This window comes from Protopterus annectens, chromosome 12.part0, assembly GCF_019279795.1.
Source record: "Protopterus annectens isolate FY-2018-M chromosome 12.part0, PAN1.0, whole genome shotgun sequence".
Lineage (NCBI taxonomy): Eukaryota > Metazoa > Chordata > Ceratodontiformes > Protopteridae > Protopterus > Protopterus annectens.
The window spans coordinates 885,986,565-886,005,727 of NC_056746.1; the positions used below are offsets into that span (position 1 = coordinate 885,986,565).

The following is a 19,163-nucleotide window of genomic DNA, read 5'->3' on the forward strand; positions in this document are numbered from 1 at the left end:
ATCAAAGAGTATGTGTATGTTTCATGTGCAAAGGGTCTGTGATTTGAAAACAGTTCAAAGTTGATCTTTGTGTGCCACTGGCAAAATGTATTTTCTTTGAATATGGGTTTTAGTGCTGTTTCAATTATTGTGAGTTTCAAGGGCAGAGAAGTTTTAATGCCAAGTCTGTTTTCATTGTGAGACTGCATTGCTTTGTTTAGCAGATATCTATTAGTGTTTGTGCTGTAAAATGTAAAATAAAACTTTCAAATGAAGTCCAAATCATCGCAGAAGTAAAGCAGTGTTTATGGTAAATGGGGTGAAATAGCAAGTAGTGGTTCATTGGAGTGGCTTCAGAGGGGAGGCTGCATTTGACCATGATTTTGTGAGGGGGGAAGGGCGGCAAACTCAGCCCCGACTGAACTATACCTCTCAACTGTCCAGATTTTTGCAGAATGAATATATTTTTGCTTCTTATTTTTGATTTGTTCCTCATATAATTAATGGTTTTCTGACAAATAATTTAGGAATTAAATCACTAAATAATGACAAACTCTGAGTTTCAGACTTCATAACCTTCAGAAAAATGCATGCTAAAGCAAGACCTGTTATTCTATCAACTGTCTCAGTTTATACAAGAGCAATTTTTAGTACTGTTTATATGTTCCCCCAATATATTTGGCCCTGTCCAGATTTCCTGCATTAACAGGTTGAGAGGTGCGTGCAAATAAATTGCTTTATAGAATTAGGCATATCTAAACCTCTCAACTGTCCCCGATTTTGGCTCAAAATGTTGCTCTTCCCCTAATAATCCTTCCACAAAATGACAATTTTGGAAGAAAATGTGGAGGGTTTCCATTTAATAAATGTAATAATCAGAGTTATACATTGCTTCTATTTCAGAAATGTTTATTTTATCAGCTGCTCAAGTTAGCAGTACTAATATTAAAAAGGTGTCCCTTCTTTGACAGGTTCCCAGCTGTATTGTGTGGCTATTTTATATTTTTACATCGCGATGTTGGTCCTTTTTTCATAAAATTGTGTTTTTTTGGAAAATTAGTGGAAAATCATTAAAGACTAAAGTTAGAAAATAATGACAGACATTTGAGTTTCAGATTTCATACATTTCAGAAAATTCATACTAATGCAAGACCTACTATTCTATTATCTTTCTAAGTTTATAAGAGCAATATTTAAAAATTGTCCTTATTTTTGGGCCTTTGTCCCACTTCTGTGTATGGCTTTGTCCATATTTCTTGCTCTGAGTTTGAGAGGTATGACAAATGTGTCAGGACCATCACAGTCAACCAGATACATTTCAAATTGTGACATACTTTTGTTGCACACCACTCCTCCATGTAGTGACTCTGGATGTGTCCAAGCAAGGCAAGGAGCAGTAATGAGTGTAAATGTGCAGAGTATCCCCCATCAAAGGTAGACACAAGTAATACAGTGACTTTTCATCTGTCCTTGATTTTGCAGAATGTTCTGGTTTCTGTCATATTTTTATACTGTTGATTTATGCTTATTATTATTCAGAAAGTGCCTGTTGCTCTGTGTTTAAGTAACAATGCTTTAATTACCATCAGGTAAGCTTGTCTGAGATTGTAAGATGCAAGTAAGCTTTAATAAAGCATACTGTTAAAGAATTGTCAACATTGAAAGTCTTTCTGTTGTTGCCATGCAGAGAATACTTCCATAACTAGATAATGTATAAGCCTTGGGTATTGAAATGCATATGACAATTTGTAATAAAAGACATGATTACATTATTTTAAGAAGCTCATTACATTTGTTGGAGACTTGCAGTCATCTTTGCAGGCTTTGCCTGTAAACTAAACAGAATGCCAATCTATCATGTGTGGTCCATAACCTGTGCAGTAATCCTTTAAGCAATGTATCTTAAGCTTGTTTCTTGTTTGCTTTTCATTTTTTACTTTGATCATGTTTTCCCCATGAAACAAGTAGATAGTTGTTGTCAGACAGCAGGTCTTTTTTGGATAAGAAACTTTTTTACAAGTGGGGGTATCACAGAGATTGCACTTTCAGCATGTTACTTGGTACTTTAATAAAGCTGAATAAAATTATAATTAGAACTGCAGTGCAAGGAGAAGTGGTTTGAGTTGAGTGCTGCTTGTTTTTCTTATGCATGATTTTGACTGGCATTCCAGTAATGTATTTAAAAAGTAATTTATTTTTTCATGCCTCACAACCTTTTTGTTTCCATCTAGATATTAAGTAAGCTGTCATACAGCCAATGCATTGAAATATTTTTTTTCTTCTACACTTCATTTTGTCTTGATTGGACTCTCAATAATGACGGTTTGGCACCCAGGGCAGCGTATTTGATTAAAGTTACAGTTTTTGTGGTTTTTGAGCATAGCTCCTCCCCTTTCTAGTTGGCTGCACCCCTTCTCATTGACCCCACCCATTCAGCTGTCTCCTGCAAACCCCCCTTTGATTTGAAGTCACCAGCCGCCACTGGAAGTGTTTTTGTTCTAAATGAGGAAAAAAACTGAAAGAACCCTTCCTACCCCCTTTTTCCTGTTAATGTATTGTCCTCTTTCTTTTGCAGTGAAGGGGAGTCATATTCTGTACCTTCCTTCTTCTTTACTGACCTTTTTTCATTTTATTTTAACTTTTCCTTGGGTGTCTTCAGGTCTCCTGGCTTTGAGATAGTCTGAGTTTATACTTATGTTCATGGACTTGGGTTATACTTCAGATATATGGCTGTTTGGAGGGTTTTGGCCTTGGTATGCCAGCAACAGTGATCAGTAGGACATCAACTTTTATAAGTTCTTAATTTCTCACATATGATACGAGAGAACTTACCATATCTGAAAAATCTTTCAGCGAGAGACTTCTAGACTGAATTATTTATTTAGCTATATGTTTTCCTATTTATATAGTTAGAATAGTCAGCAAGTTTAGTGAGAAAGTTTAGGATGGTGCAAGACTTGCATTTACTGTTTATTTAATTTAATTTTTTAAGAAGGTGACATAGTTGATATCAGGATTCAGCAAATGAATGCAGTAGAAGAGAATACACACCTCTTAACCAATATGCAGTGTTAACAGCGAGGGCCAGAGAGTACATGACTGCAACAGATAAAGTTTGTCCAGGTCTTTCCCGACAGGCTTCTGATGTGAGTTGACTACATTTTTGACCTTTATTGTAGGTAGCCAACAGAATGTTTTTTTTTTAAATTTCATAACACATTAATGTGCAATAGTTAGAAGACTGAATTGTGAGTCATAAGAAAATGTTATGTTTTGATTTTTGGTATGTGTTTTGGGTAGACCCTATCTTCCTTGAGGTAAAAGTTATGATTAATATTATTATGATTAATTAATGGAAGAGATTGTAATTGTTAATATTTTATTTTAGGCAAAGCTTCTGCTGCTGCTTCAGCTAACAGCCAGCCTCAAAGTGAAGTTGCAGTATGTAACCCATCAGGTACCACACAAACTACTAGCACTACATTAACAACCAGTGCTGTGTCTGCGGTAACTGTTGTACCTGCAGTGGTAAGTGGGCCTTTGAAAAAACAAAGGCCGCTTTTGCCTAAAGATGCAGCTCCTGTAACACAGCGTGTTGTATGGAACTCAACTAAATTTCAGACTTCTTCACAGAAGTGGCATATGCAGAAGGTCCAGCGGCAACAGCAGCAACTACAACAGCAGCAGCAAAATCAGCAGCAACAAAATCAACAACAGAACCAGAGTCAGCAGCAGCAACCACAGAAGCAGAACCAGCCACCACAGGAAGAGCAAAAACCGCCAGCACCTTCACCGCAGCCACAGCAGCAGCTTCCACCCTTGCAAGCCCAGCAGCAGTCATCACCAGCAACACGGTATCAAACACGGCAAGCAGTTAAAGGTGTAGCATCACATTTAATGCTCTTTAGTATTTGTTTGTTGCCTCAGTAAAACAAGAGGCAAAAGTAAAACAAGCCTTTCTAGGAGTGTGGCACATCGCGATAGGAGTTTTATACTCAAGTACAATTTGCCTGAAATTAAAGTCTTCTGTATGTTGATATTTAGAGATTCTTAATGGTAGTACCTTCATTCCCGTCCACCCTGTCTTGCTTCAACAGGTGACTGAGCTACTAATTAAACTCTGGTTGTCTGGATCATATTGAAGGCTTTATCCTTGTATGCTAGTGGAGCTGGCTATCAGTGCATTTACTCTTTCTGTTTCTTGAATTCTTTTCTTTCTTTCAGTAATTTTCTGTATTTTTTCTCCTTAGCTTCATCGTTAATATGAATAGACTTCGTGATAGTAGGTAGTCTTGTCTTGTGTCCCTACGTATTTTAATCTTCTTTATCAGTGTACTATTTAGTTGGGAGTGTTTTCACTGAGTCTTTGTATTCTGTTGATGGACATTTGTCCTATGACCCCTCTTCCTTCAGCATCTGGTGATTTCAGTCCACCAAGTTGATTACATTTTTCTCTGTTGAAGATCATAAGTTTTATTATGATAGTTATCATTTTTTTTTTCCTTAGTGCATTTTGCCACTGTGTCTGCAGGCTATCAAGCCTTCCCAAACCAGATTCTGTCCATTCCTTCTCCTATACTAGGCATTCCCAGAACAGGGATGAAAGTCATCGGGAGGGGTCACCACCCACTGTCAGTGCCCTTGCCAGCATTGTTGTAATGGGCATATTGATATGCCCTAACCCATCTCATGGATGGGGGAAGTATGTGACAGTCATCATCACAGGGACTGCAGTACTACTCCTGATGTGAGTTAACACCGAAGTGACTTAAAGGCTGGCTGAATGACACCCCTCCCCCACCAGTCGTCCCTTGCAGTGCTCTTTTTCCTTAGAAAGATTGTGTCTTTTGATGGCCCTGGTCTGCCACCTATCTCCTAGAGATAGGCTTCTCCCATCATACTCGGACCAGCTTTAACAAATGTCTGAGCCATTATTTGAACTCTGATTATCTGCAACATAGTCAGGCCTTTGCGAGTCTTCACTAGTGGTGTAGGCTAGCAGCATCATACACATTGTTCACAGGTCCTGGCCTTTCTACTGTTTCCATATAGGTTAACACAATCACCAGATGTCTATTGATACCCTTCCTTGTACAAATCCTGCCTGTCCTTTCTGGATATACCTTGGAAAGATCTTAGTCTTGTTGCTAATTTTTTGCCATTATTTTAGCATCTGTTTTGATAAATGAAATTGGTCTGGATCCAGAACATCTGCTTTTTCTTTTGGTAGCAAGATTACTTTGGTTTTGTTTACTGAGGCTGACAGCCCACGTTCTGGCAGCTGTTAAATATCCTTGGCATTTCTCCATTATGCTCCCTGTCTACCACTTAAATTCAGATGGTACCTAATCCATCTTGGCTGTCTTACTTTCATTTGTTTGTGCTTTCCCTAGCCCCTCTTGTGTTATGTCATTGTGCATTTTTTTCCCCTGTCCTGGTCTATTTTCATGCCCTGTCTTCACCTATACATATCAATTTCCTATCCCCTTGTATTGCTGTACATAATGAGAACTTTAATTACAGCAATTATTGCAACTGTTGTCGCTTGCTTGATGCTATCCCACCATTCTTTCATCTGCTTTTCTAATCTCTCCTGTTGGTTTGTTCTCAGGTCTTTCAGCCTAACGGCTAGATGTTCTTTGTGTTTCACTGTTGCAGTCATTACCTGTTGGTTATCCCTGCTGTGGTAGCCCTTGGTCGGCCCATATACCAGAGTCAATGTTTTTGTGCGCCAGTTGCCATCGCCTCTAGTCTGATGTCAGGTCATCAGTGCTATAAAGCAAGGCAGCTGACGTCATTACATCAGTCTTTCTTGCCGTGGAGCCCGTAGCAGAAGCAGTTTGCACGAGTGCCAGTTGGTCGCTACCAGAAGTTGAATTTCAGCAGAAAACGTGTAAAGCTAAGTACCCTGATGGGGACCCTTTTTTCTTGCTCTAACCGATGTCCGAAAAAGTTTGTCTTGCCTGTGGAAAGCAGATCCCACACTGAGACTTTCATTCTTACTGCATCACTTGTTTAGGTCCAGACCACGATGTCCCTCGTTGCTGGTTCTGTTACCTATTTAATGTGAGAACCATTCGCCGTAGAGCTCTTTTTGTAGACAATTATTTTCGTGTTCTGTCTTCTAATTCCGATATGGCATCCGTCAGCCAACAATCTGTGGATATTCTGAAAAAACGTAGAAATAAAGATAGAGACAGGCCACACAAGGCTAAGCTTTCTGATGGTGCTACCACTAAGCAAGACGTCAGTTATCCAGAATTCAGTGAGGCACTTTCGCAGCCCCTGATACCCGACTTGTTATCTACGCAGGCCTCTGCTGAGACCCTTTCGGAGTCTGGTATGCCGCAGAAATCTACTTCATCTTCCGAGCCTTTGGCTGTCTCTGTCTCAGTTGGTTTGGAGCTGTGATGCAGGCATGAGGAGGCCTTTCACACTACCAAATCTAGACAAAAAAATGACATCTTCACATCCAACTACCGCTTCTCAGACACCGACTGATTCTCTTAGGCCTAGAAGCCAGGCCACTCCTAGGAAATCTGCTTCTAGCCACCATCTTGTTACTGCTCCCCCATCCCAAGCTCAGATGCTTAAAATGGCGAGGATCTCCTCTCCCTTATCCAAAGTACTCAGGCCCCCACTCCTAAAAGGAAAAGACATCCTTCTCCAGAAATTATGGCAGACCAAGAGTCTGAGGAATCTGATTGTTCTGCTTTTGAAGAGGAACAACATCCCTTAACTGTTTGAGGATTCAGATGCAGAGGAGTCCATCCCTTCTGCCTCCCCTCCAGAGGACCTCTCTTTTGGGAAACCCTCCATTCCATCAGGGAACATTTCCAATGGGACTCTCAAGACTTGCCACCATCTAAGAAAAGACTTGGAGAGTTTCTGGACCTGCCCCAGCACAGACCCCTGGCCATCCCACCTATTTTGGAGGTGGTGGATGATGTTTTCCATGACTCCAGCTTAGCCCCTGATGCCGTGCCTCCTGCTCCAAGTAAACCTGACAGGTACTACAGAGTACCGAATTCTCACAAATACCTGTACAGGAATCCTGCTGCAGACCCTGAGGTCATTACACAGGGACCCAAAAGAGCTAAGACTAGTTCTACCAAGAATCCTCTTCCTTCTGACAAAGACTCCAGAGCTCTGGACAGATAGGGTACGAAAGTACACACCTCTGCAACCTTAGCTATTAGAGCACTCAGCTGTCCGTTCCATATGTTACAATATCAACAACACACTTTGGAACAATTAAAACAGAAGATTGCTTCCTCTCCTGACTGTGCCAACTCAAAGCAGCTGGCAGAATTACTGCACTCTGCTTGTCAAGTGGCCAGACACTCATTACAATGTGGATATGATGCCCTAGAAGTCTCTAGCAGGGCAACAGTGACAAGATCTGTTATTAGGAGACATGCATGGCTGAAGGAACAACCTCTCCCTGATCATGTCAAGTCTAAACTTATTGATGCACCTCTCCCTGATCATGTCAAGTCTAAACTTATTGATGCACCCCTAGACAAGGAGCGCCTGTTTGGGGAAAAAGCAGAAGTGCTTAAAAAGATGGAAGGCAAAGCAAGATCTATGCAAACAGTAAAAGATTTCTTTCAAATTCAACCTCCCAGATTCAGCAGGAACTTTCCCTCTAAGCACTGGGCCTTCCCTGCAGCCAGCAGACAGGGCCAAGGTAAGCCCCACAGGGACAGGCCAACCAGACTCCTATCCCAGGGCCAGCAAAGAAGCAAACAATGGCCCACTTCCATCTCTAAGGCAGGGAGTTCTAGGCCAAGCTTTTATGGCAATCCCTCACAATGACTCCCCCCCCCCCCCGCCCTTCCCTTCACTCATCAAAAACTAGGAGGAAGGCTCACCCTCTTCAAAGACAATTGGGTCTTAAAAATCATTTCTCAGGGATGCATATTCTCTTTCAGCGAACTCCCAGTTCCAAAAGATTACCCAGACCTCCCCCCAAACCAGTGGGCAGAGGCATTGAAGCAGGTCCAAACTCTAATATCCCAGGGGGCAGTAGAACCTGTCCCTCCAAATCAAACAGGAAAAGGTTTTTACTCCAGACTACTCCTTTCCCAAAAAAAGGGCACTTGGCGCCCCATCCTGGATCTATCCAAACTGAACACCTCGTTAGTGGTCCCCAAATTCAAAATGCTTACTGTGCATCTATCCAAACTGAACACCTCGTTAGTAGTCCCCAAATTCAAAATGCTTACTGTGCAGCAGCTCCTGCCTATGCTAACAAAAAGTGCCTGGCTTGTGACACTAGACCTGAAAGATGCCTACCTCCACATCCCCATCAGGGAATCGTGCAGTAAATTCCTGTGCTTTAGAGCAGGCTATCAACACTTTCAGTTCTCTGCACTGCCCTTTGGCTTATCCACTGCTCTCAGAGTATTCACCAAATGTGTGGTCTCGGCTATAGCATTCTGCAGACAGAGAAATATATAGATTTACCCTTACCTGGATGACGGCCTCATTCAAGCAGAGGGCAAAGAAAAGTTGCTCCAGGACCTTCTCTTTGCCAAATCTCTCCCTATTTCCCTAGGGTTTACCGTCAATGAGAAAAAATCGAAACAAAGCCCCACAAGGAAAATTATTTTCCTGAGAGCTGTGCTAGACACAGCATCCAAAATGGCCTTCCTATCCCCAGAAAAGCAGAGCTTCCTGCCTCTCTACTTCACCCAGCTGGCTTCCAGAAATCACCTCACTGAGAGGAAGATGTTTTTTTTTGTTATACTGTTGCAGTCATCACATTTGGGTTATCCCTGCCAGGGTAGCCCAAGGCCGGCCCGATTACCAGAGACTTAGTATTTCTGCGTCGGTTGCTGTCACTTGAGGACTGACGTCAGGTTGTCAGTAGTATAAGGTAAGGCAGCCAATGACATTGCATTAGTCTTTCTTGTTGTGGAGCCCAAAGCAGAAGCAGTTCACACAAGTGCCGGTCGGCCGCTACTTGAGTTTTCGTTTCCAAACTGAAGTTGAAGTCTTCCATATGCTAAAATTTCAACAATGTACCATGGAACTCCTCAAACAAAAAGTGTCTTCCTTTCCTGCTTGTGCAGAATCTAAAGAGTTACAAGAGTTAATGCATTCTGCAAGTCAATTGGCTAAGCACACCTTACACTGTGGTTTTGATGCCCTAGAAGCTTCTTGCAGGGCAGCAGTCACCGGTTCTGTCCTTAGAAGGCATGCATGCATGGCTTAAGGAACAGCCCTTGCCAGACCATGTTAAATCCTAATTATTGGATGCACCCTTGCACAAAGACAACTTATTTGGCACCAAGGCAGAGGAGGTCTTAAAAAAGATGGAAGAAAAAGCTAAATCTATGAAGACAGTCAAGGATTTCAACAGGTCCATCCACCCAGGTTCAGCAGGCATTGCCCCTCCAAACACTGGTCCTTTCCTGCTCCCACCAGGTCAGTTCAGCCCAGACCCCAAGGAAGCAGACCCCTCAGATAGCAGTCACAGGGAATGCAGTGATCAAAGCAGTGGAGTTCCTCCACTTCAAAACCATGTTTCACGGTTGCAGTCATCACATTTGGGTTATCTGCCTGCAGATAGCCCTCAGCCAGCCTGAATACCAGAGTCTTGGGATTTCTGCGTCTGATGCTGTCGCTTCTTCCATGACGTCAAGTCGTCAGGGGTATAAAACAGGCAGCCGACACCATTACATCAGTCTTTCTTGCTGTGCGGTGCCTGAAGCAGAAGCAGTTTGCAAATGCCGGTCGTCCGACTCCAGAAATTTTCGTTTTTTTTGAGTTTCAGACCTGAAGACTTCTAAAAGATAAGTACCCCATTGGGGATCCCTTTTTCTTGCTCTAACCGATGTCAGAAAAAAGTAATAATTGTCTTGCCTGTGGAAAGCAAATACCTCACAGAGATTTTCATTTTTACTGCATCACCTGTTTAGGCTCAGACCACGATATCCCTCACTGTCGGTTTTGTGCCTTGTTCAACGCCCAAACTATTCATCGTCAGGCTATTTTTGTAGCAAAATTCTTTCACTCTTGATCTCTGTACTCCGAAATGACTTTGGTAAGCCATCTGACTACCAATCTTCCCAAAAAACAAAAGGATAAAGACAGAGACAGACCGCATAGGTCCAAGGCTGCCGGCGACACTACCGTTAAGCTAGTCGTCAGTCCGCTGGTACTCAGGGAGGCGCTTTCGCAGCCCCTGATGCCTACTTCTGCAGATTTGCAGGCCTCTACTGAGACCCATTCAGAGTCTGGTATGCAGCAAGATGCTTCTTCGACTATGGAACCTGCGGATGTCTCTACCTTGGAGGGGTCTGGAGCTGCTGTGCAGGCACCGGCATCTGAGGTTGTTTTCAGGCCTTCCGTTTTTCATATTAAACTGATGACTTCCTTTCAAACCAAAAATACCGAAGTCCTCAGGCCTAAAGTTTGCACTGTGCCTAGGAAACTGATGACCAAAGCGCATTCTAAGGCCCACATGCCACAAAAATAAATTATTAGAATGGCTGGGGACCTAATTACTTTATTTAGGGGAAGCCAACCTTCCCCCTCAAAAAGGCCCAGAACTAATTTTCCTTCTGATTCTTCTGATCAGGAATCTGATTACTCTGATCCTTCTGATTTCCAGGATATACCGTTATCTACCTATGAGGATTCTGATGCAGACGATTCCATTCCCTCCGCTTCCCCTCTAGAAGATTTTTCCTTTGGTGAAACCATGCACACCCTTAGAGAACATTTCCACTGGGAGAGCCAGGACTACTTCCAGTCCAAAAAGAGACTTAGGGAATTTTTAAGCTTACCTCAGCACAGGCCTCTAGCTATCCCTCCTGTTCTGGAAATTGTAGATGATGTCTTCCTGGAATCCAGCCTTACCCCTGATACCTTGCCTCCAGCTCCCAGGAAACCTGACCGGTACTATAGAGTACCTGACTCCCACAAATTCCTTTTTAGGAATCCTACTGCGGATCCAGAGACCATTTCCCAGGGACCTAAAGGCATTAAGGCTACAACTGCCAAAAATCCTACCCCTTCGGACAGGGATTCCAGGGCATTAGACAGATGGGGAAAAAGGTATACACCTCTGCTGCACTTGCCATTAGGGCCTTAAATTGCCAGTTTCATATGTTAAAGTATCAGCAGCATGTTATGGAGTTAAACAAAAAATGTTGTTGATTCCTGATTGTGCAGAACACAAAGATTTACAAGAGTTAATGCATTTTGCTAACCAAGTTAGTAAACATACTTTGCAATGTGGGTTTGATGCTTTAGAAGCATCTTGCAGGGCTGCTGTCACTGGGTCTGTTCTTAGAAAACATGCTTGGCTTAAGGAACAAAACTTGCCAGGTCATGTCAAAGCAAAATTACTGGATGCACCATTAAATCAAGAATGTCTATTTGGTAATAAACCAGAAGTCGTCTTCAAAAGAATGGAGGAGAAAGCTAAATCTATGCAAACTGTTAAAGATTTCTTACAAGTACAGTCACTTAGATTCAGTAGGCATTGGCCTTCAAAAAAATGTTTTTTTCCTGTCCCTTCCAGGCCTTCTCAGTCCAAACCCAGGGGCAGCAGACCACCAAAACTTCAATCTCAGGCTATGCACAGATCTAAGCAATGGAGTGCTCCCATGCCTAAACCAGGGAGTAGTAAGCCTCCATCCTATGGTAAAATTGCACAATGACTTATCCTCAACTCTTCCAAGCCTTGCCCAAGTACTTACACCTTTAGGAGGAAATCTTGCACTGCATGCCAACAATTGGCAATACATTACCCAAGACAAATGGGTCTTAAACATGGTTTCCCAGGGATACAGATTCCAGTTCCTCTCACTGCCATCCATAAGAGGATGGCCAGATCTCCCACAAAACCAGTGGGTAGAGGACCAAAAGCAAGTACTTTCTCTTCTTAGTATCAAGGCTATTCAACCTCTCCCAGCAGAACAAAGGGGACAAGGTTTTTATTCCAGACTGTTTCTGGTCCCCAGAAAAGAAAACTCTTGGTGTCCTATCCTGGATCTGTCTATTCTCAATACCTTTTTGGTGGTTCCAAAATTCAAAATGTTAACTCTCCAACAGCTGCTTCCTATGCTAGCCAAGGACTCCTGGCTAGCAACCCTAGATTTAAAAGAAGCTTATCTGCACATCCCCGTAAGGGAATCTTGCAGGAAATAACTACTCTTCAGAGCAGGCTGTATGCACCATCAGTTCTATGCACTTCCCTTTGGCTTATCTACTGCGCCCAGGGTATTCACAAAGTGCCTAGTTCCAGCCATTGCATATAGCAGGCAGAGAGGAATTCAAATTTACCCATACTTGGACGATTGCCTGATTCAGGTGAACAGTCAGGAATTGCTATTTCAGCATCTAGCATTTGTAAAGAGACTTCTCACCTCACTGGGGTGCACCATCAATGAAAAGAAATCACAACTGGTACCCAGCCAACAGATTGTATTCCTGGGAGCAGGCTTGAACGTAGCTTCCCAGATGGCATTCCTCACTCCAGAGAAACAAATTTATTTGACAAACTATTTCAATCTACTGGCCACCAAAACCCGGCTATCTACAAGAAAAATAATGCAAGCCGTAGGGTTCATGGCCTCTTGCACTCTACTAATTCCATATGCAAGACTGCATATGAGGAAACTTCAATGGTACCTAAAAAGTCTCTGGTGTCAACATTCTCAGGAACTGGAAACAATAATTCCGATCATTCCTTTCCTAAGTACAAAGTTCCTTTAGTGGGCAGAGGCCTGCAACCATAACAAGGGATTCCCTTTCATTCTACCCCGTGCCGCCCAAACCCTAACAACAGACACATCAGACTATGCATGGGGGACTCGCATGGCAGGGCAGTGCATTCACGGCAAATGGAACCCAAAGCAAATGCACCTGCATATCAATCAAAAAGAAATGTTAGCTGTACAGAATGCTCTGACAGCCTTCAAGGGCCTTATTCTTCCAGGACAACTACTGGCAAAGACAGACAACACCAAAGTTATGTGGTACATAAACAAGCAGGGGGGAACCCATTCCTACCCACTCTGCAGACTATCCATGGCTCTGTGGAACATGGCCTTGACCAACCAAGTGCACTTACAAGCTCAATTCCTGCCAGGCAAACTAAATTCACTGGCAGATGACTTAAGCAGAAATCTCATGGATCCACACAAGTGGAAATTGGAACCCAAAAATATTCAAGCTTTTGAGGAACAGGTGGGAGACACCAGAGATGGACCTTTTTTCTTCCCCTCAGAACTATTAATTGAACAAATATTGCACCAGAAGTCCCCACAGCCAAGCTTGGAAAGTGGATGCCTTGTCCTTCACGTGGGAAAGCGTCTCAGTCTATGCCTTTCCCCCTCTTTCACTCCTCTCCAAGGTTCTACTAAAAATCAAACAGGACAAGCCCAAGGACAATCCTGATTGCGCCAGACTGGCCATGCCAGCACTGGTACCCTCTTTTGCACAGTATGACAGTGCTACAACCATGGCATCTGCCTCAGGCTTCTTCCCTGCTGTCCCAGCAGGTGGGCCAGATTCTACACCCTCAGCTACAGATCCTGAACGTTGCAGCCTGGCTAATCCCCTGAATGTAACACCAGCAAACATCAGTAAGCAGGTGCTGGATATCATTCTTGAGGCAAAGAGGCCTAGTACTAGAAAATCCTTTTCGGAAAAATGGAAAAGATATTGTTCCTGGAGCCAGTCTCAGGGAGTGGGCACAACTGTGCCCAGCTTACCTCATATACTAGATTACTTAACAGAAATGCTCCACAAAAGCCTATCCTTCTCTTCAATTAAGATCCATGCCTCTGCCATCTCAGCTCATTATAATACTGAGCCACCTCTCTTCTCTCTTCCTCTGGTTAAACAGTTCTGAGAGGAGCCAAAATTTTAAGACACCCCCCCCAGGAGAACTCCCACTCCAGCCTGGGACCTTAACTTTGTATTAGAAAAGCTCACACTTCCGGCCTTTGAATCTGCGGCCACCGCAGAATTAAAATTCCTCTCATGGAAAACAGCTTTACTTCTAGCCATCACTTCAGCAAGAAGAGTATCTGAACTGCAGGCCCTTATGGCAGTGGAACCCTTCATTATCTTCCAGGCAGATAGTGTTTCCCTCAAGACTAACCAATCTTTTATGCCCAAGGTGGTGTCTAGTGTGGCTTTAAACCAATCCATTAATTTGCCAACCTTTTTTCCTAATCCCCAGAATAAAGGGGAAAGGATCCTGCATTCCCTGGACGTGCACAGGCAGCTTAGGTTCTATCTAGACAGGACTAAGCCTCTCAGAAAATCTGACCAGCTGCTAGTCAGCTTTGCTGCAGGGGCAGAGGGCAAGGCCATTTCAAAGCAAACCATTTCTAAGTGGATAGCACACTGCATCCATTTCTGCTACAAGCACCATGGGAAACCCTACCCCACAAGGGATCAGAACTCATTCCACTAGGGCTACATCTACCTCTACAGCATTTCTCAGGGGGGGTCCCTACCAGGGACATCCTGGAAGCTGCAACCTGGAGCTCTGTTCACACGTTCACCGAGCACTACCACTTGCCTATATTTTCTAAATCCAGAGCTGGATTTGCCACAGCAGTCTTACAGGGCCTGATTGCCAGCCCTATTGCTTCATAACTACCTCCACCCTTCCTTAGCTTTGGGAATCAACCCAAATGTGATGACTGCAACAGTGAAACACGAAGAACATAGTAAAGTTGTGTACACTTGCTATAAATGTAGATGTTCGAGTGTATTCACTGTTGCAGTCCTGGTTACCCTCCCTCCAGACCCCTGACTTCTCTTGATTTCTATCCTATCTTTTTGTCTGGCATATCTTATATCATTGGTATTTGTTTTTTGCTGGGGATATTACATACCATGCAATTGCTTCTTATTTTGGGGCCACCTGACATCTGGGACAAGAAAAACTGATGTAATGGCGTTGGCTGCATGTTTTATACCCTTGATGACCTGACATCATGGAAGAAGCGACAGCATCCGATGCAGAAATCCCAAGACTCTGGTATTCAGGCCGGCTGAGGGCTACCTGCAGGCAGATAACCCAAATGTGATGACTGCAACAGTGAATACACTCGAGCATCTACATTTATGGTACGTGTACACAACTGTACTTTGTAAGCCACCCCCCTCATGGTAAGAACTTACAATGACTCTCCTCCCCCACCCCCTCCCTCTGCCCACCTGCACATATCCCTAAGAGGAAAACTCTCCTTTCACACAAGAACCTGGGCCACCATTACCAACGACCGCTGGGTCCTCAACATAGTGTCCCAGGGATACAAATTTTCTTTCCACACTCTCCCAACCCCAAAAGGGTTTCCAAATCTACCTCCAAACCAGTGGGTAGAGGCCAAAAAGCAAGTCCTTTCCCTTCTCTCTTTGAGGGCAATAGAGCACGTTCCTGCAAAACAGGCCAGGGTTTCTACTACAGACTTTTTCTGGTACCCAGAAAAGAGGGCACCTGGCACCCCATCCTCGATCTATCCATTCTAAACACTTTCTTGGTGATAACAAAATTCAGAATGCTCACCGTCCAGCAGCTGCTACCCATGCTCACCAAGGATGCTTGGCTAGCCACCCTAGACCTAAAAGAGGCCTACCTCTACATTCCTGTCAGGGAATCATGCAGGAAATATCTACATTTCAGGACAGAATCTCTGCACTTTTAGTTCTCTGCACTTCCTTTTGGCTTATCTACTGCTCCCAGAGTTTTCACAAAATGTCTGGCTCTCGCCATTGCCTTTTGTAGACAAAAGAATATCCAAATTTACCCATACTTGGACGACTGCCTAATTCAGGCAGACAGGAAAAGCTGCTCAAGCACCTGGCCTTTGTAAAGTCCCTACTGACCTCCCTAGGATACACTGTCAACGAAAAGAAATCCAAACTAGTACCCACCCAAAGGATTATATTTCTGGGAGCAATCCTGGACACAGCATCCCAGAGGGCATTCCTTAAACCAGAAAAGCAAATTTACCTGACAGCCTACTTCTCTCAACTAGCTACTAGCTACCAGTCCCCAGTTATCTGCAAAGAAAATCCTGCAAGCTCTGTGGTTCATGGCATCTTGCATTCTACTCATTCCATATGCCAGACTGCATATGAGGAAACTTCAGTGGTACCTAAAAAGCCTTTGGTGTTAACTCTCTCAGGACCTGGAAACTCTTTTATACCAATTATACCTTGTTTAAAGAAAGATTTTCTTTGGTGGGCAGCAGCATGCTCCCACAACAAGGGACTACCTTTCTCACCAACCCCCACCACCCAGACCCTCACCACAGATGCATCAGACCATGCCTGGGGTGCACACCTGGACAGCAGGTGCATACAGGGCAAATGGAGCCCACAGCAAATCCATCTGCACATCAACCAAAAAGAGATGTTTGCTGTCCAGCACGCATTGACAGCTTTCAGGCCCCTACTCTCCCCAGGGGCTCTCCTGATCAAAACAGAGTACACCACTGTGATGTGGTATATCAACAAGCATGGAGGGACTCGCTCCTACCCTCTATGCAGGCTGGCCATGACCCTTTGGTACACAGCCTCTGCCATGCAACTCCACCTGTTAGCACAATTCCTGCCAGGTTCTCTAAACTCTCTGGCAGACCACTTAAGCAGAAATCTTCTGGACCCACACGAGTGGCAGCTAGACAAAAGAACCTTCACCCTAATAACTCAGAAATGGGGCACCCCGAAGGTCGACCTCTTTGCCTCCCACACCAACCATCAGCTCAGCAAGTTCTGCACCACGGAGCATCACTGCATGGCTTAGAAAGTGGATGCCCTATCCTTCCCCTGGGTAAATCTATCAGTCTATGCAGTTCCTCCATACCTCTCATCACCAGGGTACTGCTCAAAATAAGGGAGGAAAACCCAATGGCAATTCTTATTGCTCCAGACTAGCCTTGCCAGCACTGGTACCCACTGCTGAGCAGCCTGCCCCCACTGCCACCATGGCATCTCCCTCAGACCCCAACCCTCCTGACCCAGAGGGAAGGAGAACTCATGCATCTTCAATTGCAGACCCTCAGTTTGGCAGCCTGGTTTATTCCCTGACCACTGATCAGTCTGCCAACCTCAGGAAACAGGTTCTGGATGTTATCCATGTGGCTAGACACCCTAGCACTAGAAAGTCTTATGCTGACAAATGGAAAAGGTTCTGCACCTGGATTCAGGCTAAAGGAGGCAATCACAGTCCTCCCTACCTGTCATCCTGGATTACCTAGCTGACCTGCTGCACAGTGGTCTCACCTTTTCCTGTATTAAAATTCATGTCTCTGCTATCTCTGCTCACTCCACACTGAGCAGCCCCTTTTCTCACACCTTCTGCTCAAACAATTCCTAAGAGGGGCTAGCAACTTGAGGCCACCCAGAAGAGCACCTACCCCAGCTTGGGACCTTAACTTTATGTTGGAAAAGCTCAACCTGCCCCCCTTTGAACCAGCATCTTCAGCAGAGTTAAAATTTCTCTCCTGGAAGACAGATTTTCTTCTGGCCATCACTTCAGCCAGAAGAGTCTCCGAGCTACAAGCACTCATGGCTGTGGAGCCCTTCATCATCTTCCATGCTGGCAGGGTATCTCTCAGGACTAACCCATCTTTCATGCCCAAAGTGATGTCCAATGTGGCTCTCTACCAATCCATTAATTTGGCCACCTTTTTCCCTAACCCACAGAACAAGGGGAAAGGATCCTGCACTCTTTAGATGTGCACAGGCAGCTCAGATTCTATCTAGACAGGACTAAGTTATTCAGAAAGTCTGATCAATTACTGGTTAGCTTTGCTGCAGGGGCAAAGCCATCTCCAAACAAAGAATTTCCAAATGGATAGCACACTGCATCCACTTCAGTTACAAGCAACATGGAAAACCTCCCCCTAAGGGGGTCAGGACTCACTCCACCAGAGCAGCCTCCACCTCTACAGCTTTCCTCAGAGGAGTCCCCACCAGGGACATCCTGGAGGCTGCCACCTGGACATGACATCTGTTCACACTTTCATCACGCATTACCACCTGCCTACTAGCCAGCCCCTAGTCTTCTTCACTGCCTCCACCCTTTTCCTCAGCTTTGGGAATCAACCCAAATGTGATGACTGCAACAGCTCCTTTTGTATTACTTCTGTCCGATATTCCAGCCTTTTGTTTCTCATTCTGCTTTCTTCTTGTACTGTCTTGCATCAGTTGTCTTCTGGCTATAGCTTTTAACCTGCCTTGATAGCTCACCTTTTTGGATACTCAGTTTTCCTTCATTATTGTTCTGTCCCCTTCTGTCAAGCAGTTGTTCCTTACTTTTCCTGGTATGGGTTTGTCCTTTTCTCACCTCTTCAATATGCCTCATTTTTGCTTTGTGTTATTAATGATGTATGGTCTGATACTGTTGTCTCACATATGTTCCCTCCTCTCACCCATCCCTATGCTTTATTAATTTTTAACAACCAGTGCAGTCTATTTCCCTGTTCCACCATCCATCTGGGAAATGTGCATTGAATATTTTTCCTTTTCCTTTGTGTATGTACCCTTCCCCGCTTCCATTTATTGTTTTCATTTTAGCTTAATTTATTGTTATCCTTTTTATTTTGCTTCCTGTTTTCTCATTGAGCATCATATTATAAATTCATATATCTAATGTTAATCTTCGTTCATTCTTTACTGATGGGTTATTGGTTCCGTCCTTGGAACCAAGCCGGCCTTATACCAAGCTCGAGTCGGCCAGAAACTCTCGACCCAAGATCCTACCCAGCATGCTCTGCTCCGTTACCTCAGACCTCGTTTGCTGTGTTGCTGTACAGCCATGTCACACCACTCTCTCTCAGCTAAGTGAATAATTTTTGAAACTTTATATATTGTTAGTGCTTTAAAAATTTTCAGTCAGTTACTATTTCTATACTCCTACCATATCATATCTTTAATACTCTCTCCCTATAATTCTTTCCTTTTATTACCCTTTTTTTTTACCTTTGAGGTAATTCTTCATTACCATCGTTGGTAATCTTTCCTTTCTCTCTTCTTACCCTTCTAGGTAGCTTTCTTAACTCTTTGGTACTGTTGTTCTTCTCCACATCATTATGTCAGACAAGAAAAGTAATGTTGGTTTCAAACAGTGTAAGGATTGTGGCTGTAAGTTACCACTTTCTGATGGCCATGATTTATGTGTCTATTCATAGGTTCATAGG

At 43.8% G+C, this 19,163-nt stretch overlaps 1 protein-coding gene across 6 annotated transcripts in view; it reads left to right on the forward strand.

The window, feature by feature from the left end:
* ZMYND8 (zinc finger MYND-type containing 8) overlaps positions 1-19,163 on the forward strand; it is a 1,698,999-nt gene that overhangs the window by 1,199,825 nt on the left and 480,011 nt on the right. For all 6 annotated transcript variants that reach the window (XM_044089914.1, XM_044089913.1, XM_044089918.1 and 3 more), the window contains one exon: positions 3,368-3,859. In XM_044089914.1, the coding sequence (XP_043945849.1) occupies positions 3,368-3,859 (492 nt within the window). The remainder of the gene's footprint in view (positions 1-3,367; positions 3,860-19,163) is intronic.